Source organism: Rattus rattus, chromosome 2 (genome assembly GCF_011064425.1).
Source record: "Rattus rattus isolate New Zealand chromosome 2, Rrattus_CSIRO_v1, whole genome shotgun sequence".
NCBI lineage: Eukaryota > Metazoa > Chordata > Mammalia > Rodentia > Muridae > Rattus > Rattus rattus.
Window position 1 is genome coordinate 57,245,170 of NC_046155.1, and position 26,307 is coordinate 57,271,476.

The following is a 26,307-nucleotide window of genomic DNA, read 5'->3' on the forward strand; positions in this document are numbered from 1 at the left end:
AAGCAGGTGCAAGACAGGAGGTGTGCAGAGACACCTTGCTGTGATGTACTTCTGGCAGCTAGGACCCCTGAAATTCTGTAGTCTCCCCAAATAGCCTTACAGCTGGAGAAGTCAGCTGAGATTCAAGCCACAACCCAGAGGCAGAAGAAGGACATGATCCTCTTCTGGCTGATGACGGGTCACAGAGGAAGGTGGGAGCCCACTTGTGATGTTGAAAAAAGTGGAAATGGGCCTGCATATCTCAGCCTCTGCATGGCCCCATCTCTTCTCTTGCAGAATGGGCAGGAGCAGGGCCATCAGGAGGAGGAGATGAGCTCGTAATGGCACCTGTTTGGCAGAGCAGTGCTCACCAGATCACTTCTTCCATTCCACATTTTATTTATGTTGAGCGGGAACGTACACACACCGTGGAGGTCAGAGGACAATTTGCAGAAATCTGTCCTCTTCTTTGAACCTGTGAGTCTTGAGGGGGTAAACTCAGGTTATTAGACCTGACCATGCCTTAGCTTGCCCAGTCCGGGGCACTAATTCTTCTTTTTAAAAATTATTTTATGTGTATGAGCATCTTGTCTGAATATATGTATGTGCACCACATGTCTTCAGAGACCCCAACAGGTCATTGGATCCCTTAAAATTGGAGTTCTGAGTCACTATGTAGTTTCTAGAATTTCACGATGCAAACATTGACAGGGCATAGCTCACACTGCATTTTAATCTCCCTTGAAAATAAAAACCGCTCTCTGCCCCAAGCGCTGGGCCCTGCATGTCATCTCCTGTGCTGCTCACATGCCCTTGTGTGTCTGTGGCTAGGATTGTCAGTGAGGGCACATGGTGCCCAAGGCCTTTCCACAGCAGGAGGCAGATGTGGGTTCCTTCTGGTTCTGACAGACTGCCAAGGCCTATGTCCCGATGCCAGGGTCAGGTTCCTGATGTGGAAAGACAGGGTACAGTAGAGACTCTGGAGAGGGACCCCAGTCAGCATGGGGAATTGGGAAGTCCATGTTTGCAAAAAGTTGTTATCTGAGTGGCCAATGGTGCCCGGACGAGGAAGTCAGCAACCCAGGCTTGAAGCACCTCTCTGCAGGTGTCAGGAAGGGATGGAGGAGGTGGAAGGAAGGAGGTCAGTGGTAGGGAGTTAGTTATGGAGTAAGGGAAGGTGGGGACACTGACTGAATTGTAGGACAGGACAGGAGGCCGGGTGGCTGTGAGGTTGCCGCCACAGACTCACAAGGCACAAGGCAGCTGGATGGTGGCACAGCGGACAGAGAACAGGCACCAGAAGGCACTGATCCACATTTGACTTGCAGATGCTGAACTTGGACAGACAATGAAGGATGAGTGTTGGAGAGGATGCCCAGGTGTCTGGCTTAGACCATGGTGGGCAGTCCATTCTAGCCCCTAAGGGAGTGGGGAGGAGGGGAGGGTTGGATTTTAGTCAAGTGTGAGAGACTAGGAGCCACCCTGGGAGATGTTCATTAGCACAGGTGTCTTGGAGGAAGGTCCAGTCCTGGGTGTGGAGGGGGAGGGGGAAATGCAGAGTTGCTGAGGCAAAGCAGAGAGGGCCGGGCAGTAAATACAGGCATGTGGGTATGGAGCATTGAGAGGTGTTTTAGCTTCACTCTGGCTGCCGTAATAAAACAAAAAGCAACTTCAGGAAGAAGGGATTTATTATTTCAGCTCACACATTCAGCTCATAACCCATTATTGTGGGAAAACCAAGGTGCCCAGAACTTGAGACTGCTGGTCACTTCCTGTGACCCGTTGAAGGCAGACAGAAATGAGCGCATATGTGCTCGTGGGCCTGCTTGCTTATGCTCAGCTTGATGTCCCCACTCTCACATAGTTCAGGACCCCCCCCACCCTCAGCCTAGGGAATCGTGCTACCCACAGTGGGCTGGGCCCTCCCACACCAATTAGTATACATAGACATACCACAGATATACCTACAGGCCAGCCCAGTGTAGACAGTCCCCCATTCAGACCCTTTTCCTAAATGAGTCTGGGTTGTGTCAAGTTGACAAGCTGCCCATCACCACAGGCAGTGGGTAGCAGCAGAGAATTGTGGCCCTGATGGAAGCGCAGGTGTGGCTGGTAGAGAAAGAACTCAAAAGAGTAAAATACCACGGAGACAGAGGCAGTTCGTGATGGCCCTTTATTGGGAGAGAGCTTAGACAAAGATGGCGGCTGCTCACTAGTGTCTAAAATACTGAATACAGGCTGGGGAGGTGTCTCAGTGGTCAAGAGCGCTTGCTGCCGCTCTTCCAGAGGGCCTGAGTTCAGTTCCCAGCACCCATGTCAGGCAGCTCACAGACTTCTGCAACCCTCTTTGCACACACACACACACACACACACACACACACACACACACACACACACACACACACACACAATTAAAGTATGAGTGTTGCACTAAGGAATTAGTTTGGCTGGGAATGGTGAGTGGCACATTGTTGCTGTAAAATTATAAAAAATAAAATGCTGTCTTTTAACCCCCACTAAGTCCGGCACCGCAGTGCCCCAAGATATCTGCTAGACATCTTAAATCTCAGTCAGCAAAGCCTCTCACCTGCTTTGCTCCATCCCATATGACACTGCCAGTGGCCTCTCTCTGAGCCTGGCAGCAATCTCTCTACCCATCTAGTTCCCAAGGCAGGTTGCCACTGTGCCAGAAATATACATCCCAATTCCGGGTGGCCTAGTGTCTCCAGCCACTGCATATTCTCTTAAACCTAAATCGCTACATGAAAGAACACACAACACAATGACCTCTGATCCAACTGATAAGATATAGTTGCCCACCTAAACATACAAAGCCCTGTACACATCTATCTCTTAGGAATATTCATAACAACCTGTAAAGGTACAGAGAGGAATCTTAACACCAGCCTCCATGTTCTCTCAGTGGCTTTTCCTCCCATCTTTTGTGTTCCAGTCCCTCCTCTTCCCTCAAACTTTTCTCCCACCCAACTTTCCTTCTCGTCCAATGACAGGCCTCATCTTGTCTTGTATCTGCCTTCACCTACATAATGACATCATCCCACAGCACATGCCTGTAATAACGTCACTTAGGTTGAAGCAGAAGGATAGAAAGTCTAAGGCCAGCCTGGGTTACACAGCAAAACCTCATCTCAACAAAACAAAACAAATATTCAAACTCAGGAATGAAGTACAGCATGATTTGAACACTAACCCCAGCAGACGCGGCTGACACAGCCAACTCCGTATCCAGGTCCAGGCACACGTCTCCAGGACACTAGTGGACAGTGCAGTGGTTATTCCCGCCTTTTTATATTATGGCACACCCCATCCCAGCTGCTTTCCCTTAATTAGGAGGTGTGAGCAGAAGCGGAAGGTAGCAATGGGTGGAGGAAGGGACCAAGCTTCTCTGTCTGAAGTTCAGCTGAGCTCTGGAGCATCCGACTGTTGCCCTGAGCAACTGCTTCCAACCTGACTCCTCTCTGCTTGGGTGCCTCCTGCTCCTGGCCTTTGGGTCTTTGCTGGGACATCATCTCTTGGATCTGCCTCTGAGATAGCAGGGGTGCTGTCACTGTTAAAAAGCAGTCTTGATGTCTTGATTAGGAGAATTTGCTCCATTGAAACATGTTTTCTACATTCCTGGGGGAGCGGGGTGGCTTCCAGGTACCCTGACCACTCTGCACAACTACCTGGCCTGGCATCTTGTAGCTCATGCTTTTAAAACTGCTGTACCCTAGTTTGTTTGTTTGTTTGTTTGTTTGTTTGTTTGTTTGTTTCTTTGTTTCTTTCTTTCTTTCTTCCTTTCTTTTTGCCCTGAGAACCTATTTCTCAGAAAAGGGAAAGGAGGCTCAGAGAGGTCCACACACAGCCAGAGACCGTGCATTTAGATATCCAATGCAGGCAGAAGACAGTTTGTGAACTCCAGGAGTTACATCCTCAGGGCTCCTCTGTGGGCTTTGGTAGCAGACCTCAGGTCACCACACCGCCCATAGGGAGGCTGCTTGTGGAGGCCTCCCATAGGTACCCAGGTGGGATGGGGGAAGGGGAGACGATGTCTGTCTCATGAAGTGAGAGGTAGATGGTGCTTACCACTGTGACAAGATCCCAGCCAGACATTTGCGTGTGTGTGTGTGTGTGTGTGTGTGTGTGTGTGTGTGTGTGTGTGTGTGTGTGTGATGTTGAAACCATAATTTAAACCTCCCTTGCCAGGTTTTCTTATACGCAGAAACCGACAGCTATGGGATAAGGATATATGAACATCAGCATTTAGTGTCAGATCCCTCCTCCCACCCCCAACTCCCAGGAAGACACAGGGACTATGGTAATGAGATCCTTACCCTTCTTTTATCAAAGAGCTGAGGTACCCAGGACCCAGGATCTGTCTGGCCAGGCCTTAACAGGTGCCAGAGGCGCAGGTGTGTGTGTGTGTGTGTGTGTGTGTGTGTGTGTGTGTGTGTGTGTGTGTGAGAGAGAGAGAGAGAGAGAGAGAGAGAGAGAGAGAGAGAGAGAGAGAGATGCCAGCCAGAGGGCAAAGACCAGAGACCAGTGAATCACTCAACCATGGAAGTTTTGAATTATTAATGCCCTATTTTAATGGGCCAGGGACGCATCGACGCATCCCATATATGGAAGGGCAACAGTCTGCGACAAGTACCTCCTGGGGTCAGGAGCTTCTTTGTAGTCCTGTAGGCAGCCTGGGGAGGAAAAGGCAGGGTGGAGGGGATGAGGGGGGTGGTTCTGGGGCTCAGCCCTGCACAAGTCCTAGAGTTGTGGCCTGGCTCCGGGCTGCGCCAGGGTCTCCAGAGCTTTGGTCCGCTCCTCTGGGACCTAGGGGCAGAGGTCATTGATGTGGATTGGAGTTGGTAGCCTCGCCAAGGGGTGCTGATTGTGCGGTGCTTGCTGTAGGCGTCTGGCGGGAACTCCCGGGCTTGAAACCCGACCTTGCGAGCTTCTGTGTCCGCCGGACTGGAAGCAGCAGAGACCCCTGCTTGGCTATGACCCTCCACTGCCCAAGCAGAGTCCGGGTGCGCTAATGACTGCACGGGGTGTGGCCTCAGCTGGGCGGCGACCCGCGGTCTCAGAGCTCGAGGGAGGAGCCAACTCTAGCCTTCCCCAGGGCCTTGGCTCCGTGGGGCGGGACCAGGAGGAGCGTGGGGAGGAGCCCGGGCTGCGGCGGCAGCGTCAGAGCGGTGCTCCCGCTGTCCAGAAGCTCAGACCTAGCTCGAGAGCCTAAGATTAGCACCGGAGGCGCCTTTCCCGGGCTGAGGCTGCAGGACCATGGCGGACAAGGAAGCTGGCGGTGGAGATGCCGGGCCCCGAGGTGAGTGCAGGGCAAGGGACCGGAGGCTGCTGCGGTGGCTGCGGTGGGCTGAAGGGCTGAGAGGGATGAGGTGTGCTATATACCGCAGCCCGCAGCCCGGTTGGGGGCATTAGAAAAGTGGGCTCCCTGGTACCGTTTCGCCATCCACGGCCGGATCAGAGAGCTTCTGGGCAGGACACCCGGCCCACTGGGTGGGAGGCCGCCCTCCAGTCACGTGGTAGGTTTGTGCCGGGGTGTGGACTCTGCAACCAGGACTAAATCCTCAGCTGGGGAACCCTGGTTGTTTCCATCTCGTGCTGGCTCCTTGGTCAGAGCCTGGTATCATTCCCAAGAGAACCGCCCCTCCTGTCCCTCGCCTGAGCACAGTGCTGGGGATGCTACCGCTGACCTGGTAGATGGCCGGCCGCCAGGTGGCCCCGGGTCCTCAACGGCTCGTTTCAGTGACTCAGTGAGGCAGGAGGTAGGGTTCTTGGAGAAATCAGATTCATAACTATCCTCTCTTTCCACCCCATCTCTCCGGACACGGGAGCCGGAGTGGCAGCTGTAGCTGCAGGCCAAAGGGTGTCCCACAGCTCTCCTCTCTCATTCTCTAGGATTCTCTGGGTTGGGTGTGTGTGTGTGTGTGTGTGTGTGTGTGTGTGTGTGTGTGTGTGTGTGTGTGTGTGTGTGTGTGTGTGTAAATTACAGAGACTAGGTTGTCCGGTCCTTGTCAGAGGTGTGTGTGTAACCGGGAGCGGGTTGGGGGTGTCCCATGCCGAGTACTGAAACCTCGCTGCTTCTTACATTTGTGGTAGAGCGGCTCTTCTGGAGCACGGTTGCCGCTCAGATGGTGAGGGAGGGAGCGCCCGGGGATCCGGGAAGAGGATGAGATGCTTTCCCAGCCAGAGTTGTAAATCAAGGCTTCGCCCGCACAGGGGATGGATGGGCTGGTCAGGATTCCAGTCTTCTTCCTGTGCATCTCAAGTGGGGAAAGTTGATTGCGGGAGGCCCTGCGCGTGTCCCTGACCTACAGGGCCTTGGCCAGAATAGAGGCTCGAGCCGGTTTCCCAGGAGCTCCAAGCAAGATGCTGTGCAAGGATGACAGTAAAATGCCGGGACTTAAGGCGAAATCCGGCGTGGGGTGGGGTGGGGGAGAGCTCTGTGCTCTGCAGAGACCCAAAGCAGGGAAACTGAGGCCAGCAGCAGCGCAGCGGGCTGGCACTGGTAATTGTTTTCTCTGCCCTGGTGTGGGTTGGTTGCAGTCCCCTCTTCTGTGGGTCTCCTAGCCGCACCTGCCCCCTCCCCAGCCCATTGTTCCTGCGGATCTGGGAGGTGCCTCCCCAGCCAGCAAGCACTGCAGTGACTGAGGAGTGCAGGGTGGGGGCTGGGAGCTCACCGGAGGGGAGAGGCACAACCCCAGCCCAGGAGATGCAACTCACACAGGCACCCTGACTGTGCCTCTTGTCCTGACCTTCCATAGTCTGTGGACACGGCCACGGACGGCAGTTGCTTTGTCTGAACATCGCTAAGCAATTGGATCGACTCATTTTTCCCTCACCTATTTTCTTTACATTGGGAAAAAAAAACCCAACATTGAGCATGATGGTGAGAACTGTCACAATTGCTTTAAGCTTGAGAGTAAGTGATCCAGTTTCCTGTCTCTCATGCTGAGGTAACGAGTGGGTGGTTATACCAAATGCAAGGTTGGGTATAAGATCTGTCAAGTCAGAATTGGAGGCAGGGATGTGCACCCACTCCCCAGCCCTGATTTGTCTTGTGAAGTCACCTTGCTGGTTCTATCCTATACACACACGTGCACACACTCAGACACTTACACACATAGACACATATGCACACACTTATACACATGCACACACACTTATACACATGCACGCACATGCACACACTCAAACACATACATATACACATGTGCATACACTTATACACATATGCACACACTTATACACATGCACACACATGCACACACTCAAACATATACACACATATACACATGTGCACATACTTATATACATGTGCACACACTTATACACATGCATGCACATGCACACACTCAAACACATACATATACACATGTGCACACACTTATACACATATGCTCACACTTACACACATGCACACACTCAAACACATATACACAACAATAAACACACATACACATACAACACACATGCACACACAAACACATGCACATACCAACAAACCCACATACACGTACATACACACAGAGCTGGGACATATGCACACAAGCGAACACACACACACACACACACACACACACACACACAGTGCTGGGACAGATCCACACCTATGATGGGAAACATACCACTGCTCACCTGGACTTCTTGTAGGGTGTTTTTAGATTCCAGGAAGTTCAAGGCACCCTAGTATGGAACACATCTGGAGTCCTAGTCACCTGAAGGGCAAGCGTTCCTGGCAACTTACTGTGCTTTTCTGAGCTGCCATCCTTTTATGATTTATTGTGCAAATCAGTGCTGGAGAATAGGTGCACATCCCTGCCTCCAATTCTGATGTGACAGGGATACATACATGTGCACACACACACACACACACACACACAACATGGGGGATAATAATATTTTCTAATAGGAGCAGAGTCCCATCTACTCTCAGGTTTTGCCATTGTGTGTTGTTTGCTGGGTGATGAATGTGCATTATTCTATTTCTCATCCCATAATAAATGTATTATCGGCCTTTCTTTCACTGATGAGAAATTTAAATATCAAGTAAACAACCTGTCCAAGGTCGCAGATCTAAGAAGCTTTGATTAGGATGCAGGGCATCTGATTCTACCTATTCGGCCCTCACTGGTGTCATTGGTGGTCACCATATTGTTAGGGATGACCAAGTAGTTGCTTTTCAAGGGATTATTTCAAGGATGCTCTTGCTGCAAACGAATGGGTGGATGGATGGATAAATGGATGGATGAATGGATGGATGGATGGATGAATGGATGGATGGATGGATGGATAGATGAATGAGTGAATTATACAGGTGCCAGGATATTGGGATTTGTGAACCATTGGTCTCTCACATTGGAGAGGGCATAGGGTGAGGTGGGTAGAGTTGAAGTGAAACAAGAAAGGCAAAACATAGCTGAACCTGGTTGGTGAGCATGTGACCCTTAAGACTCAGCTTTCCTGTGTTAGGAAAGTCCCTTAATAGAATATTAATTAACTCATTCATAAGATCTGAAGGGTCACCTTTGTTGTGCCGGGTGTTAGGACAGCAGAAATTGAGATGACCTTAAGTCCTTCCCCTCTCCATGACCTGAGTTAGTGTGTCAGGAGCTCTAGGAGGAGATGCGTGGGTGGGGCACCTGGTGGTTCAGATGTAGGGCAGGTCCTTTGGTGTCCAAGCCTTTGGTGTCACTGGCTGAACAGACAGTGGAAGCCTAGCTATTTTTTTTCTAGGAGTTGTTGAATGATTGGGGCCCTGAGCTTTGGAGATTGGCGTTTCACCATCCCGGCAGTCAAACTTAACAAAAATAAGTGCTGGCCCTTATCAAGGACTTGGTGATAACACCATTATCTGACCTAGCCCTGGCCACATGTGTTAAATGGACAACTCAATGCAGGGGGTTAGGGGGGCTGGTGACCAGTATGTCATCATTCTGCCACAAGTGTCATGGTGCACTGTGGGAAAGGGGTCAGAGAGGCTTATAGCCTAAACCACTGGAGTCAGACTCAGAGGACACAGCCTCTCCTAGGTCGTAGGCCCTCAGAGCTTTATGGAGTATGTCTGTGGGACTGGGCATAGATTAATAGAGGTGTCAGGGTTCTGGGCTATGGTCCACGTATGCGTCTGGATCTCTGTTCCCTGCATGGTAGCCTCCATCCCCAACCTCTCGATGTCTTGTGTTTTCTAAAGCCCCATTATCCCCTTTGGCTCTTGACACACGAAGTTCTCCCCTGTGATAGGTCCCCGTTGACCTAGAAAACCCTTACTCATCCTTTGAAGCTCACCTCTCCGGAAACTTCAGAGTCATGCGTGTCGGTGAGATCCACCCATGTTGATGTTTTCAGGTAGTGCATCATGAGTGCAGACAGCGTGTCAGGTTTACATGCCTGGATCCTATTGTTCCCCAACAACCCTCCAGGGTTGACTTTATTGTTACCTCATTTCTCCAGTGAGGCAATTGAGGACTCTGAGACGTTGGTAACTTGCCCAGACAGTGGACTCTGGAGTTGGCTCTGAATCAGTCATGGAGTGTGACCTTTCTTCTCTCACTGCTGTTCTCTCAACAAGGGCAGGGGCCTTATCTTTCATTCCATCATTCTCAGTAAGCACACACAGTAGGTTTTCAGTGTGACACATAGTAGGCCCTCAGCAAATATTGTGTGCTGAGTGACTCTGTCAGCAAAATGTGAAGGACCACAGCAGTGGGGAACAGCATCCACATCCTGCCCACTCCACGGTGGCACTTGGGCGAACACAGATGCTCAGAAGTGGGCCAAGCTGGAGGGGGAGAGGCGGGGGGAGGGAGTCCAGGCATTTCTGAAGAGATGAGGCTTTGATTCCAACAAGGCTTTGAGTGACAACTCAATCTTGTGGGGGCGAAGTGCTCTCTCATCATATAAATAGGCCTCTTTGGTAAGGGAGAAAGCGTCTTTATGGCCGCTGTGCATAATTAGATGGCAAGGAAGACTCAAGGGCTTTTTGATGAACAAGCAGCATGGGGCAGGGATGGCACCTGCCCCCTGGGTACACAGAGGGCATGGGCATCCCTCAGAGAGAGTTAGGGGAGTAGAGGAGATTCCCCAGGGAGGAGCCAGAATGCTCATTAGGATCCCTGACCCAAAGGGGCAGGCCCTACAGACCCTCCCTGCTTTCCCCCAGATGTTCAGCCACACTGCTGGTGGTTTGGGAAAATTAACATGCCTTGGAATGCAGAAACCAGCTATACTTTGCTTCCTGGGTTTGTGAGGGGAATGCATGGTGCTTGCCTGAGTCTGCTGGAGACAGCCAGGAGATAAGGAATGGGCAGGAAATAACTTTATCATCACTGAGGGAATTCCTCGCTGTCTTCCTGCCTCTGTCCACCAGTGGTTTCCTCCAGTGCTGTGGTAGTGGGTCAAGCTGTTCCCCGTCCTCATCCCCCCTCTCCCCTTAAGGCTATATGGTGACCTGTTTTGGTCCTTTAGACCTGAGGTTCTGCCCTTTCGGAAGCAAGCCCCTTGGGAGTGACATGAACGTTCCCTCGGGTTTTCTCTATCCCTGTATATTCCACAGCTTGGGGAGAGTAATGGCTGCTTTTGCATTGCCCTGGGGACTGAGAACAGGAGTCCCTCTCTATGGTCACAAAATGCCCTTCCGGCTGATTTTTCCATTGGAGTCCCCTAGATGCCAAAAGTGTGTCTTCCTAGAACTGTTACATCCAGACCTCTTCTAATAGACAACCACTTTAGCCACTGACCAGGAGGTCCCACACAACTGGTGTCAACCTGCCTTAGTCTTCTCTTCAGTTCCGTTTCAGTGACAAAAAGGGCTGCCTGAGAAAGGACTTAAAGGGAGAAATGAATTGTTCTTTCAGGATGCACCCATTGTCTTTAGGTCTCAGCTTGTGGGGAAGCAAAACATTGTAGCAGGGAACCTGCAGTTCAAAGGAGCTCACCTCATAGTAGCCAACAGGGAAGCAGAGGGGAGGGGCGGGAGCAGGGGGGAGGGGATCAGGAAGAGCAATCACCCTTCAAGGGCAGGCCTTCGGCTTTCTTCCTCCAACCAGGCCCACTCTCAGTCCTGTGTCTGTTAAGAGATGAATCCACTGCTTATCAGAACCTTCAGGATTCAGTCACTTCACCAAAACTGGTAGGTAACCCAGCCTCCTCCCTGCTCCTTTATAGGAGCCTACGGAAGACATTTTGTATCCAAGAGACATAGTCATCTAGGATGGGGGCAGGGAGTAGCAGCAGACAGGCCTCTGTTGGAGCTGACTGTGTGTTCCGAGTCAGCATGTCTCTCTGGAGTAGCTGCTCCAAGCCAGTGTCACCGTCTTCTTCAGTTTCGAGGAGGGGTCTCGCTGTGCAGTCTACATAAGCCTTGGATCCCGGCACTTGTTTATGGTGAGGAACACAGATTTTTTTTTTTTTTTTTTGTTTGTAAAATTGATTTACCTTCTCAAGATAAAGGCGTATTTTTAAACAGCAGGTTGACTTTTAAAAAGAAACTATGAATCAATCTTGTGGGGCGGAGTTTTCCATACATCCACTGCAGTCAGAGTCCGTCTTCCCCCTCCATATCACCCCTAGAACCTGCTACCCCAGAACCTGAACCTAACTCCCTAAGCCTCAGGGCTGCTGCCCACTGCAGAGCCACCCACTATAAGGTTATTTGGTGAGGTCTGAAAAGAGCCAAACTGGAGAAGGCTTTGTGCCTAGGCTGTCCACAGGGAGCCCACAGAGCTCCAGAGAGGGGCAGGACACAGCAGCAGCAGGAGACACCCTCTTCGATGGATGGGTGCTACTGATAACATGGGTGTTATAATTTCTATTCCAACTAGTGGACCTTTTGGGAAATGAGGCCTGGGGCCACATGCTTGCAAAGCTTATTGCTGAGTCTTAAAATCAGGTAGAAAAAGTGTGTGAGATGTGGCTGTGCCCAGGCCACTAATGGTGACCAGGGTCTGCCTCCAAGGAGGCGGAGTAGGGAACTGAAATGTTCCAACAAGATTATAAAGGACAGTGAGTGGAGAGGCCAGGCCTGGCTTCCCCACTGACCGGCTTTGGTAATCTGGGAGGCTTGCCTGATCCCCCAGATTCTCAAAGCCACTCCCACCAAACTTTCTTCATGTATAAAGTGAAAATGCACTGCCCACCTCGGACTGGATTCACCTGTCTCCCATAGCCGCTCTAAGTAAGAGCGTGTGTTCCACATTTGCCCTTGTCTGCTGCTGTTGATAATCCAGAATCCTGTGGAATGGGTCGGGGCAGCTGACAGCAGGGCTATTTTATCTAGGAGGCTTCTGTGGAAGCAAATGGGAGCAGCTGTCAGCAGGTGTGTTTTATCCGGGAGGCTCAGAGCGCAGAAAGGCTGGCCTGAAACCTCTACAGCTAGGCAGGGGCTGACAAGGCCTGTGCAGAGCCTTGTCCAGCAGGCCCAGAGCCTAGGAGGTCTCAAGCTGCTCACCCCAGTTGGCCTTTCACCACAGCTCCCAGCTTCTCGCTGGATATTCTGAACAGTGGGGTTCAAGGACTTTGCATCCCTGGATTCTATCCAGGAGGACTGTCTAGCCTCTGACCTCAGAAGAATTCTTCCACCCAAGTGGGCTCCGCCCACAGTTCTGAGCTCTAGACCTGGGTTTTTGTAGGCTGGCCTCAGCCTTGACTGGGGCCTAAGAGCTGAGAGAAACCCTTGGCACAGCAGCTGCATCCGGGAAACCACGAGCCGTCCACAGACTGGATCTTGTTCTTGCTGCTCTTCTACCTATGTGTCTGTGTGTCTGGCTTCACTGCAGTGGCTCTAAACATGAGCCCCTAAGTACTAACAGCAACTCCTTTCACTTTCTAAATATCCCTGTTGGTTAGGTGAATCACCTGCCTGTATCTGAATCTTCGGCCTTTCCTCGGCTGTGCTGAGGCAGGCAGGCAGGGTTGGCTAAAATGGGTCTGACCCCTAGGTTTCATGTTGCTGCTTCTGGATGATATGAGAGGATGTGTATAAAGGGCTTGGTCTAAGCCTGATCTACAGAGACTGTCCCAGGGTCCCTGGTGAGAACGTGGGCTCTGGGAACAGGCCCCCTGAATGAATATGAATGAATCTGAATTCATTCATATTGTATCATCTAAGGTCTTGTCATCCTGGAAAGGTACTTGCCCTCTTAAAGGCATACCTTTTCATCTGCAAAATGCAGGTGACAGGGTTTAAACAGGTAGCTCAGTGGTTAAGAGTGTGTGCTACTCTTCCAGAGGACCCAAATTTGATTCATGGGACCCATGTGGGGCGGCTCACAACTGCCTGTAATCCAGCTCCAGAGTATTTGACGCCCCCTTCAGCATCTGCACTCGTGTGCACAAACCCACACAGAAACACACACATACACGTAAATCAACAATACTGAGTTCACTCAAGGAAAGCATACAGAGCGGGTCTGACCATGAAATAGGCACAGATTTAGGGTTGACAATGGCGTCGTTGACCGACTGCTAGTGTTATTACGAATGAACCTCCAAAGAGAGGTTCTCATAGGCAGGAGACACCAAGGCATCAGGAAAAGGATTACAAATGCAATACTCTGAAACGGACCAATTTTATTTATTATTATTTCTTGTTGCTTTTGAGACAGGGTCTTCTACAGCCCAGACTGGCCCCAGACTTACTGTGTAGTTCAGATTGGCCTTAGCTCTTGATCCTCTTGCCTTCCCCTTACAACGCTGAGATTTCTAGCATGTGCCCGCACACCTGGTTTATGTGGCGCCAGACACTGAACCCAGGCCCTCATGAGTGTGAGGCAAAACTCTACCAGCTGAGCTGTATCATAGCCCAACAGCTCAAATTTGTTATCTTAGATTCCTGAATGGTAGGCATGAGTCCTAAGATGGGTCTCACTGAGAGGTATTAGCCAAGCTATGTACCCCTTGGAGTGTCCACCAGCGTCCTATATTTTCACTCTTCTGGAAGCCACTGGCATCCCTTGACTCAAGACTATGTCTCCCATCATCAGAGTCCATTGTTCCCTTTATTGTGGCATCTCCACCCTGCCCAGCCCTCCCCTCCCCACCCCCCAAAGATAATAGCATGAGCAACTCTTATAAGGTACCCCTGGATCATCAAACCCCATTTCCTTATCTTAAGGTCCTTAACTTACTCTCCCGAAGAATTCCTTTGGACACAGGAAGCCATATATCCCACAGGCTCTGGGAATTAGGACTTGATACACTGAATGGCTGGGTCTTCACTGTGTCTGCCTTAGCCAGAGAGGTAGAGGTCTCCACAGATTGGGGATTGTTAGCTAGAAAGTTCCTTCTTAGTGTCTTACCTTTGGTTTGACTCAACCTTGGTAGGTTTCCTCAGAGACAGTGCCATCTTCAAAGGTGGGTCATCCTCCTTTCTGAGCCCCATGTTAAATAAAGATCTAAATAAAGATTTATTGACTCCCCGTTAGTATCAAGGAGCTACACCTACAAAGATGCCTCATTGTATTACCTCAGGCAATCTCTAATGAGTTAAAGCAACTGCATTTGTTTTGCTGGCCACGTTGTGGGCAGGTGCCTTGCCTGTGCTCATTCATGGCTGCTCTCCACTGGACAGTGAGAGAGGGCGGGGGCAGTGCTGGCTCTGAGCCAGGCTCTTCTCTTCCAGAAGGCCAGCTCGGGCTTCTGATGGGATGGTCTTGTAGCAGTGAGAGAACAAAAGAAGGCTACAAGCTTCCCTTGGCCTTCCTGAGGAGCAGAAAATCACCTGCTGTGTTTCTGAAGCACAGTGCAAGTTCCAAGGCTAGACCAGACAAGATACAAAGGGGCACAGGGGAGGGCTACTTTAAAGGAAGATTTTGCAAAGACTGTGTGAGCTTTTCCTCTAACAGAGTCAGCTGGACTGAAATGTTGAAAGTCCAGCCTTTAAAACGCTTGTATGTCGCAAGAGTCTGCGTGCCAGAGCCCCTCCCTTGGCAAGTTTGGAGTGCAGTGCAGCAGTCTGAGGCTTGGGAGTGTCCACTGCGGCAGCCCGTGTCTCCGTGATGGACAGAGGACGCTGTTAGTGTTCAGGAGAGTCATGCCGGCTCGTCTGTGGTTTCCCCATTGCGCCTGTGTTTTGATAGGTCAGGATAAACTTCCTTATGAGTAAGGAGAAGCAGATGAGAAACTAAAAGAGAAAGCTGTAAGTTTTATGATGCACCTGACGTGGTGCAAGTCCTGGCTGCTTTAGCAGCTTCCATTGTCACTCAAACAGAAGTCAGGAAGGCTCTGAAGGAGCCATGAAGACCTTGTTCCTGTGAGAAAATAGGGGCAGGCTTAAATAATCGCTTTGTGTTGGTTAAATTTGTTGTCTGGCTACTTCACATATGGTTACTCTCACCACTGCCTTCTCTTTTCTCCCTCCTGCCTCTTTCCTCCCAGCAGGTTCCTTTCGGCATCCTTTTTGTGTTTTTGTTACCAATCTACTGACAGTCCATGTAACAAACTATCCCTTGGAGGCTGGTAGGTCACCATTTGGCACAGAGCTTAAGACAATGTCTTCCCACAGAATTAGTTAAACTGGGTGGGTGTTTAACAAGAGCAAGAATGAAAATGCTCACCTACTCACCAAGAGCCCGAGTTTCTCCATCTCTGAAGGGAGCCGGGAAAGCTAATTTAACCACACTAGTTCTTCCCAGCATTATAGGAATGGCTGTGTTCGGGGGAAGATTCTGGTAACAAGGTTCCAAAGGTGTTGAGCAAAGTGTCTCAGCTTCCCTCGAGAATCCTGTGAATTTCTTTAGAGAATGGTTTTGCAGAATGTGAAGGCTTCTAGGAAAATATATAATATCATATTAGAAATGTTTGTAATCTCATGGGGATTGAGGTCTATTTAAAAGCATTTTCTCTCACAGGGCGGAGCCTCCTGCCTGTGTTCATTCTTGCCTTCATTCCTGTGTATATGCGCTCTGGGGACTGCTTCCCGGGAGTTTCCAGACAGGACAGATTGGGTAGTCCTGACTGAAGGGTTCTGATTTTCATAGCTGAAGCAGAAGCTCCAGGAGGGTGGTGGTGTCAGGTCACCGCCTCACCTTTTAAGATGGCGGCCGCTTAGCCTCCCTCCTCTAACAGATTGTGTATGTTCTGTGGATGGGGCTCCCCTGCTCCCTGTCTTGCTCTAGGATCTAGTAGGACTGTGGACTTTGCCAGCTCCCTTTACTGCCTAGGAACAGGAAAAAAAAAGTACATCCTTGTGGTCTTCTAGTTTTTGCACTCTCTTCTCTCGGGTCTCGCTGGCTTCTCCATAACAAAGGAAGAGCTGTGTGGTTCTTGTGCCGAGACACTTGGTTCTCTCCAGGATGCCGGGTGTGGGCGTCTGAGCTGTGATCTGACCCCGTGGCCTCCTGCTCGCCTCTCTCTGTTTCACTGCTCTGAAGGCTGTTTTCCACTGGCTTTCCACTTCCTTCCTTTTCCTTCTCTCTGTGGGGTGGCTTGGAAATGTTGCAAATGTAAGGAGTCCTGGTGGTCTCCAGTGAAGATGGATGTGACTGTCAGAAAGCAGTGCTTGCTATGAGTGCCAGAGACCCAGATTATCCCACCTCTGGGTTGGGTCTATCCTCAAATTTTTCCAGGTGGGCAGATTCTGAGCTCAGGATGGGAACAGACCCCTTAGGACTTATCCTAAGATAAGACCCTGAAGTGCTGGGATAGGATCTCATTCTGCTGATCACCTCTCTAGACCTTCTGGAGGTACAGGGGGCCTCGAACACCCTGTGGATGACACAGGATCTAAACTTCGTTGTGACTGATAAATTAATGGCTTGTCTCTCCCTGCAAAGTTTACATTTCAGTGTCCAAAGCAAAGGCTTGATTCTGAGGAATGAAGTGTGAAACCACAGAGCCCTGGGTGTTGCCTCTCACTTGGCTGCATTGGCTACCCATCTTTTCGCCTGGTTCGCAGAGTGTCTTTGGTAAAAGGCTGTTCACTAGTGCATTAGAGAAAAGACTCTTTCCCTTGAGGAAGCAAGAGAGGTGACTTTCAGGTAAAGCTCCTGGAGTGGTGGCCAGTGCCAGGCCTGTGTGAGGACGGGTCTGTCGGTCTGAGGAGCCTGACAGTTCTTTCTTTACCTCCACTGCCCGGCTTGACACCTGACCTTCCTCCCTGCAGGCCCACCGTGTGTAGTCTATACCTGCCTGGCCATTGTGGCTACCAAAGAACCAATGTGACGGTATTTGGTTACTCAAAGGATTGCTGTCCATTGTTCTGTCTGCCATCCGTCCAGTCTGTCTCCCCAAGTCCAGATTTCCAGAGGTGATGCAGACACCCTGGAACAGTCACACCTTGGCTGGAGGGTAAAGTCATCTGCTGGAGGCAGAGTCAGTGGGTGCATCTTTTGATGGTGAGAGGTTTCACTCACATGGCTCTAGCTCTGATACCAGGACAGAGGGCGGAGCCGAGACTTGCGTACATACACAGGATGATCGTGCGGTCCGTCAGAGATATCTTCTTCCATTCTTTCTTGGAGACAACTATTTTCCTTCCTCCAAGTATTTCACGCTGCACAGGGTGAGTGACCACTGGGTCCTTCTAGTGAGGACACAGGGTGAACCCATGGCAGAGTTTTCCAACACATGCTGCGCCTTGGTCTGTGTACATGGAACTGGCCAGTGGACTCATTCGAGGGGACTACAGACATCATCAGGTCCGGCTGTGGTCTCCCCATCTAGCAGTTGGAGTTCAGCAGAAGGGACACGATGCTCGCCAAAGGATGCCAAATATGTCATCTGCTGCATAACACCAGTCTGTTTAAAGTCAGCGACTGGCTCGAGGACCCTCCGTGGGGGGCTGTTGAGGATGTATCCTTGGCCAAGCTGACAAAGGCCCACACAGCAGGACCCTGGAGCAGATCCTGGGAACAAGGCTGTCCCAAGGAGTCTGGTCACACCCAGGTGCACACAGTTTGCTTGAACTCCTGCTTATTCCTCGGAAAATGCTGGCAGAAGTCAGGAGTTGGAGGGAGTCATGCTTACCCCGGCCAGGAAAGCCAGACGCGCCCCAAGCGCTGCATGGATGCACTGGGAAAGGCTCTCCTCTACAGCCTTGGGTCTTCCTGTCTCAAACCGACCAAGATGTTTTGAAGATACTAAGACACAAGGAGACCTATTTCTTCCTCGGGCTTTGCCTCTGGTAGTCTTGGCTAGGGCAACTGGATGGGCAGTTGGAAATCGGGGTCCTCTAGAATCATGCCATCCTTGAGGATAGGGTGGGAGGGATGGGAGGGATCCCCAGTTTTTGTGAACAATAAAACAGAGGGAGTTTTGGAATCAGTGTTTGTTTCGAGTCCCAGTGTTGCTTGTTTCTGGCTAAGGCACACCAGTGGGTGTCTCTGGGCCTCGCTTGAGTCTAAGAAGTACTTAACACGATCCAGCAGCTACTGCGGTATTCGTGGGTGGGGTGAGGCAGGCATGATAGTAAGAAGTCCTGGTTGAGTTCTGGCTCCCACACTTACTGGTCACCCGTCCTTGGCGCAAGCGAGTTACTCCACCCCTCTGAACCTCGTGATGTCACCTGGAAGTCAGTTCTGACACTCCCCAGGTTGGTTGTGAGAGCAGAGGAAGTCGAGGACATCAAGAACTTGCCCTGCACACAATTGTGTATGTTCAGTCTCCTCATCACTAATTTGAAGCACACTGGGAACCGCTAGCAGGCAGGCATGGTGCTGGGTTAAGCAGGTGAGGTTCCCTGCTGGGGTGGTTCCTTGAAACTTCAGTTTATTGAGGTGCAAATCACGTGAGGAGAAAGCTTTCTAGGTATTCCGTTCAGTGGATTTTGACAAAGATAATATAGTTACGTAACCACGATCACATCAATGCACAGAGTATTAACAGCCTCGGAGAATTCCATCACCGGAAGCTTTATAAACAGGATCCTTCTGGTTTGTAGAAGACCCCATCTCAGATGGTAGGGGATCCCAAGGTCTAGGCCACACCTGTCAGGCAGGGAGCCTCAGTGGTCCACTGAATAGAAGTTAAGTTCCCTGCCTGGGCCCTCAGGCTCTTTGTGCTAGGGATTTGTGGAGACTTTATTTGTGATTCCTGGCCTGCTCCTCATTAGCTCTGGAGCAGGGAGGCATGGAGCCAGGGATCCTTGGTCGGCCCCAGGCTGAACAGTGCTGCCTATAGAGCCTGAGAGTCCATGGAGCTGGGAGTGGAGACAGCGGAGAACTCTCAAGTATTCAGAAAGCCAGGGCAGGTTGGCCTGTCCCAAACTGATAGCCTGTGACCTCCCATACTGACTTTGTCTCCAGGGTAGGACACGAGGAGGTGAAGCCTGCTAAGGCAGGTCTTCGGGTCACTGTCGGAGACTGTAGGACCCTGGCCTCTTCCCCTTTTGCTTCTTGGCCATGAAGCCGGAATGTAAGAGCTTTGTTCTGGGAGGTTGACTGCCTAGCTCAAGAAAAACAGGCAATGCCAGGAAGGGCACAGCTTAAGGATTAGGGGTAGATACCTTCTGCATTTGGGGAGTCTGTCAGTCACACCGAGCTGATTCAGCACCACCTTCCTTTAAATGGGTTGGATAGCACTCCTCTTTCCAAAGTCAGACCCACTCTGCGGTAGAAGCCCTTAGTCAACTGGGTGAAGGCATGCAGACTCGAACCATCCACACCAGTGAGGAGGTGGTCTTCCGTAATGCTGCGTTGTTAAGAGTTGCAGCCACCTCTGGCTCTGATGATAGAATGAGGCCATCGCCGAGAGCCATTTGCCAGTGCCAGCCTGTGGGCCAGGCGGCAAGCGAGAGGGTCGCCAGCAAAGGAGACCACAGTGGTTTGTGAGGAGGCACCCAGGTGATTCCACAAAGCTACGTTTATTCCATTTCAAAATGGGTTTCTGGCGATGCAGCAGCTGGCTCTAAGGCCGTTGTAACAAAACACCTGACAAAAGCGACACGGGAGGGTTTATTTTGGCTCATGAAGGACACCGTCCGTCACAGCAGGAAAGGCAACGTTGGAAGAGTATGAGGTGCTTGTCCTGTGTCCAGTCAGGAAGCAGAGGGCAGTGGCTGCTGCCTCTCAGGCCTTTCTTCTTTTATTCAGTAGGGGCCTCCCATGTTCGGGGTGGTTCTTCCCGCCCCAGTTAAACATCTCTAAGGATGCCCTCACAGATATACCCAGAGGTTTGTCCTTTAGGTGGTTCTGAGTCCAGTCAGGTTGACAGTCGTGATTAACTGTCACAGACCATATGCTCTTATGGTAGATTGTTACCCGAACAGCCCACGTTCACACATCCTGGTATACGCTGCTCTTACCCAGTGGCTGCAGGGTTCAGCCATGAGAATTGTTTCAGCCAGATGGACTTCAGAACACAGCGGAGGCTTGGCACTAGCCGCATTAACTTCCTATCGCTATACTAAAATACTTGAGAGAATTAACTTATAAAGAGAAAAGGTTTGTTTTGGACCATGGCTCTCTAAAGATTTTCAGCTCATGCTTGGGTGGACCTGCTTTTAGGCCTGTAGGGTGCTGGGTCGTGAGCAGACTGCTTACTTTGTGGGTGGGGGCAGACAGACACACCAGAGTCCTGGAGTCCTACTGATCAAGAACTTGATCCCAGTCAGTGATCTGTGGGACACCCCTTAACTCTCTCTTCATTCCAGGGACCAAACCTTTAGCACACAGCACATAACCAGTGCCATTAGCCTAGCAGTGCCTGTGTTGGGCCTCCCTCCTCTTTCTATGCTACTGAGGACATGTAAGTTACCAGACTAGAAGTTCCACACAAGGGGTGACTGGAGCCCTGAACGATAGCCCAGCTGTATCAGGCACAAGAAGGCTGCCATGGGCCATGAAGTAACCATCAAGCCTTCAGATGAAGGGCTTGTGAGGGGGCCTCAGATGAGAAATGACCATTGTGGATTTCTTTACAAATGAGGGGTCATTTTAGGCCACCAAATTTTGGAGTGAAAAAAAATTGTTTGCAACATCAGCGATAAACTAGTATTACTTTGTCTTCTTTTTACTAGAAACAGGGCTTATTAGAAACTTGCCCTGGTGTTTGAGAGATGGCTCAGCAGTTAAGAGCCATCAAGAGGACTTGGGTTCGATCCCCAGCATCCACATAGCATATCACAACCACCTGTAATTCCATTTTCAGGGGATCTGACCTCTGCAGACATCTGACATGCTCATGCATAGTTCACAGACATTCAGGCAAAAACACCCATATACATAAAAACATAGAAAAGCTAAATTGAAACAAATGTCTCAGTATCTACTTTTGGATCAACACCTTTTCAGAATCACAGTTTATTTTTAAAGAATTATTTATTTTATGTATATGAGTACACTGTAACTGTTCTCAGACACACCAGAAGAGGGCATCAGATCCCATTACAGATGGTTGTGAGCCACCATGTGGTTGCTGGGAATTGAACTCAGGACCTCTGGAAGAACAGTCGGTGCTCTTAAGAGTCACAGTTTTTATGGGTTATGATTTGTTGGGAAGTTGAGGCAACCTGGGACCATTGAACTGGGGAGTTGCATTTGCTTTGCCATTTGCATGCCAGTCAATGTGACTTGGAGTGTCTGAGCGAGGAGTGGTTAAAGCCGGAGGGTGACACCTGTCAGAGTCACCTCCTTGCAACCAGATAAAGAGACAGAATCCAAGAAAGTGATGCCGAAGTGCAGAATGTGTGCCTGGTGACATCCGGGCTGTGCTGCTTCCTGGGGCAAGCCAAGGATGGGGGTGATGGGAGTGTGAGGAGGGGGTTTGAGGTAGCAGCACCCGGCTTCAGCCTGGTGGTTTGAGGGGTGCCCCAGAGGAGAACAATAGTGCCTTTTCTGTTGTGATAACGAAACCCCTGAGGCTGAGTGGCTTGTAAAGTGTAGAGGTTTGCTTGTCCTGGTTCTGGAGGCCGGGAAATTCAAGAGCCCAGCATTGGTTGGTGTCTGCTTTGGATCTAGTACATTGGCTGCAGCATAACAGAGTGGAGGGTACCACACGCAGAGCTGGAATGGTTGTGTCCTCTGAAGCACAGAACGGCTGCCGCCACCAGGGAGGCCCTGCTCCTTCCATGCTGTCATCTAGTCCTAGTTGTTCCCCAGTTTGCAGTGCCTTGAGCCCATGAGTTTGAGAGCTGTCTCTAAGGTGTGGCCTTGGGGGATACATTTAAACTATGGGACACTGGGAAGCAGAGGAATGTTGGCCTAAGGATACCAGCCCTTTGGGGCATCATGCTATGGTGGATGGGGTGGGAGAGAATTTATGGGTGACATAGAAGACTCAGTCAAGCCTTTAATCCTGCTGTTGTGTTTGGGGTACTGCCAGACCTGTTCAGGGAGAGGTGTGTGTGTGTGTGTGTGTGTGTGTGTGTATGTGAGTGTATGTGTGTATGAGTGTATATGTGTATATGTGTATCTCTGTGTGTGGGGGTGTATATCTGCATGTGTGCATGTCTGTGTGTATACATGTATGTGAATGTATGTGTGTGTCTGCCTGTGAATGTATGTGTGAGTGTTTATGTGCGTCTGTGTGTGTCTGCAAGTACGTGTATGTCTCTGCGTGTATAAGTGAGCGAGTGTATATGTCTGTGTGTTCATGGATGTGTGTGTGTGTGAGTATGTATACGTGTGTGTGTGCGCGTGCGTGTGTGTGTGTGTGTGTGTTTGTAGAGGTTTGTGAAGGAGAGGGAACCACAGAATTGGAAGGTACTAAGGAGGGAAAAAAATTGAAATTCACATAAAGAGACAGAGATGGTAGAAACTTCTAGTTTTATTTGGTTAAATCAAACGTGAACCCACAGGATCTGGCTGGTTATGGACACAGATTCTCCCAACACCACATTCCTTCGGCCTTCAGTGATCATTCACTCAGACCTCCATATGCTGTGTGCTGGGAGCTGAGCTCTAGTGCTTACACTGGACAGCAGCTCCCAGGGTGGGATTCAGTGGAGGGAGGCGTGGAAATGCCAGAGCTCACCTCATTCTGTGTGGCTCATTTTTAACATAAAACTTTGTGCATTGAATGAGGTTCAGTCAGAAAACCACCACCTTGCTGAGTGGCCTGATGAAGCTGGAGGGCACGCATCCCTGCTGAGCACACTTAACCTCACCCACTTGGTGGTCTCCACTCCTCAAAGTGGCTCTAGTGCTCTCTTCTTACCTCTGAAGATACTGTGTATGTGAGGTGTACACAAAACACACACACACACACACACACACACACACACACAAACACACACACACAAACACACACACACACACAAACACACACACACACACACACCACTCAAATATATAAAATACAATAAATAAATCTTTTTTAAAAAAGGTTTTTCTCCAAAATCCTGTGGTGAGGGGCAGGAGAGAAGACAAGCCCACTTTCTAAGACAATTGCAGTCATCAGCTTGAAACAAACTGCAGAACACAAACACAGCCCCTCCCCCAAATATGTCTATGTACTGCGATGACCACTTGCTCTCCCTCGACTCAAGAAAGTATCACAGTATACCTTCCCCTGTCCCAGGAGGGCTTTCGGGCGCCTTCTAATTCAGCCTCCCCCTGCTTACACTCTATGCACCCCTTCCCCATCTGGTGGGACTCTGAGGCCATTCCAAGTACACCCCACATTTCCAGCTCCAGATAGCCCCACACTTGGCAACTGAACTCTGAACTTAGCACTCAGGCTGAGGGCCAGGATTCAGGTGGGGAAGCTGGAGGCCAGACCCAATCAGAGTGTCGGTCCCCTTACCCTTTCCATCTTGCCTTTGAGAAGACTCACTTCAGCTAGAGAGCATCTGAGTAGTCTAAGGTGGAGGTCAGAAGTTACACCCATGAAGTGTAGCTACTGGGACCTTGGGGGAGGGGTGGGTTGATCAGGGCAAGGACACTCCCACTATGTTTGGACAGGGTCGCTTGATCTGAACTTTCTCTGGGAGGAAGGTGGTAACATGGGACCCACTGAATTTTGAGCTCAAGCTTCTGCTCTGACCTGCTGCGAGGACTCAGCAGCCCCTAAACCTCTCGGAGTTTTTCTTTCCTCACTTGGGAGGATAGAGCTGAGAAAGAGGCCTGCACCAGCTGGAAGCTAATGGAGGGTGAGGACCCTGGAGCAAAAAAACAAGACATAAAGTCCATGCGGGACAAGCGCTGTGGCCAGAAGCAGTTGGGTATGCAGGCTCCGGGGCAGCAGGGCATCCGGATAAACAGGCAGGGGAGAGGTAGGAGCAAGGGCCACACTTTGTCCAACGTCTCCTGGACAGGGCCAGGGTATGAAGCTCGGCAGCATTGGTTCTCATGGCTGAAGCCTCCCTGTCCTCTGTATCAAATCATCAAAAGGAAGGAAAGAGGAAACAGCTGGGAGCCCCACCCAGAGCCAACCTCTGTCCATCCCTAAAGCTGCAGGTTAGCATTCAAATGGTAACTTTATTATTTTCTTACATTCCAAACGGACTAAACCAGTATCTCCCCGGAACATACTCTGATTGTTACCTGACACGACAGAGGAACCAAGCAGGTGTGGTTAGGAGAAGAGAAGGCAATATTGTTGGATTATCTGGGTGCACCAATGTGAACTCAAGGGCTATCGTGAGGGAAGGAGACAGATGGGATAATCAGACATGACATTTTAAAGATGCAGCGTTGCCGCCTGTAAAGTCGGAGGGGAGCTGAGCTAGGGAATGCAGATGTCCCTGCAAGTCTGAAAAATGCAGGGGGATGGATTCTTCCCTGGCACCTCCACAAGGCATCGGCCCGCCCTCTAATGTGGCCATTAGACCCATTTCAGATGCCTGACTTCTAGACCTATAAGAGAATGAAGTCATTTTTGTGTTAAGCCATTAAGTGCTAATAACTTGTTACCATAGCAACAAGGAGCGACACGTTCCAAGCACCACATCGGGCAAAATAGATAGAGGATGGCCTTTGTTGGGTTGTCAGTTTGTTTTGTGTGTGTGCATGTGTGCATGCGTGTGTGCACTGTGTACAGTTCAGGTGGGCCTTGACTTGCTGTGTAGCTGAGGATGGCCTTGAACTCATCTTTCTGTCTCTGTCTCTTAAGTATTATTCCAAGCATGTGCCACCTTGCCCAGTTTATGCAGTCAGCACATGGAATCCAGGGATATGTGCATGCTAGACCAGCATTCTATAACTGAGCTACATCACCAGCTCTTACAATTGCAGCACTCCACAAAGTTCCCTGCATCCCTGCTCAGTGCCGGTCGACTCCCTAGCCCAGCCTGCTTGTTCTGAACTTCTCATAAGGGAACCAGTCAATGTGTGCTCCCTGGTCTTCAAGTGTGTGCTCCCTGATCAGTGTGTGCTCCCTGGTCTTCAGTGTGTGCTCCCTGGTCTTCAGTGAGTGCTCCCTGGTCTCTAGTGAGTGCTCCCTGGTCTTCAGTGAGTGCTCCCTGGTCTTCAGTGTGTGCTCCCTGGTCTTCAGTGTGTGCTCCCTGGTCTTCAGTGAGTGCTCCCTGGTCTTCAGTGTGTGCTCCCTGGTCTTCAGTGTGTGCTCCCTGGTCTTCAGTGTGTGCTCCCTGGTCTTCAGTGTGTGCTCCCTGGTCTTCAGTGTGTGCTCCCTGGTCTTCAGTGTGTGCTCCCTGGTCTTCAGTGAGTGCTCCCTGGTCTTCAGTGTGTGCTCCCTTGTCTTCAGTGAGTGCTCCCTGGTCTTCAGTGAGTGCTCCTTGCCCAGGGCCTCTTACTCTGCAGCAGTCTGGATCTGGAGGCTCATTGTTGCTCTGGTGTCCCAGTTGCCGGGTCTAATTACCAGAGTGGTAGCTCTTTGTGGTTAAACCATACTTCACTTGTCCATTCTCTTTGGAGCTGGGTTTGACATCTATGAAAACCACAACCAAACAACCGCTGCCGTGGCGAACATTCTGGAATAAATCTCCTGTTAGACACGGGTCCTCATGTCTCACGGGTAAATGCCGGAGAGTGGAGTTACTGGGTCATAGGCTTGGCTTATGTTTAGCCGTGCAGGGATTTTAGCACATGAGCAGGAGGCTAGCATGGGGACCGGGTGTCAGCGTCTGCCCTACTTGCCTGTAGTAATTTTGGGGCTACTCATGGGTCGATGCCTAGTCTGGACCTGGGTAGAAGTTTTCAAGACTGACTTGGGGACCGTTAACAGTGTATTGACTTTGTGTGGCCAGGCGGCAGGTGTTGCCCATGTTCATGAACACTCTTCATGTATACTATGAGTACTGGGGCTTTCTTACAAGTCTTCCATGAGTGTGACAGTTGCTAGCTCTGTTTGTAGTTATAGAATCTGAAGCTTGGGGAAAAGTCCTGCCTTTGGCAGAAATGCTGAAGGAAGGACTTGATATCCCTGAGTCCAGCTAACTCTGAGGTCTCAGTCCCATCCCCCACCCTGGAGGAGTGGCTGGAG

At 50.5% G+C, this 26,307-nt stretch overlaps 1 protein-coding gene across 1 annotated transcript in view; it reads left to right on the forward strand.

Moving 5' to 3' along the window:
- The first annotated feature begins 5,008 nt into the window (after positions 1-5,008).
- Hspa12a (heat shock protein family A (Hsp70) member 12A) overlaps positions 5,009-26,307 on the forward strand; it is a 69,876-nt gene continuing 48,577 nt past the window's right edge. The window contains exons 1-2 of the mRNA XM_032895033.1: positions 5,009-5,165; positions 5,243-5,296. Coding sequence (XP_032750924.1) covers positions 5,009-5,165; positions 5,243-5,296 — 211 coding nt within the window. The remainder of the gene's footprint in view (positions 5,166-5,242; positions 5,297-26,307) is intronic.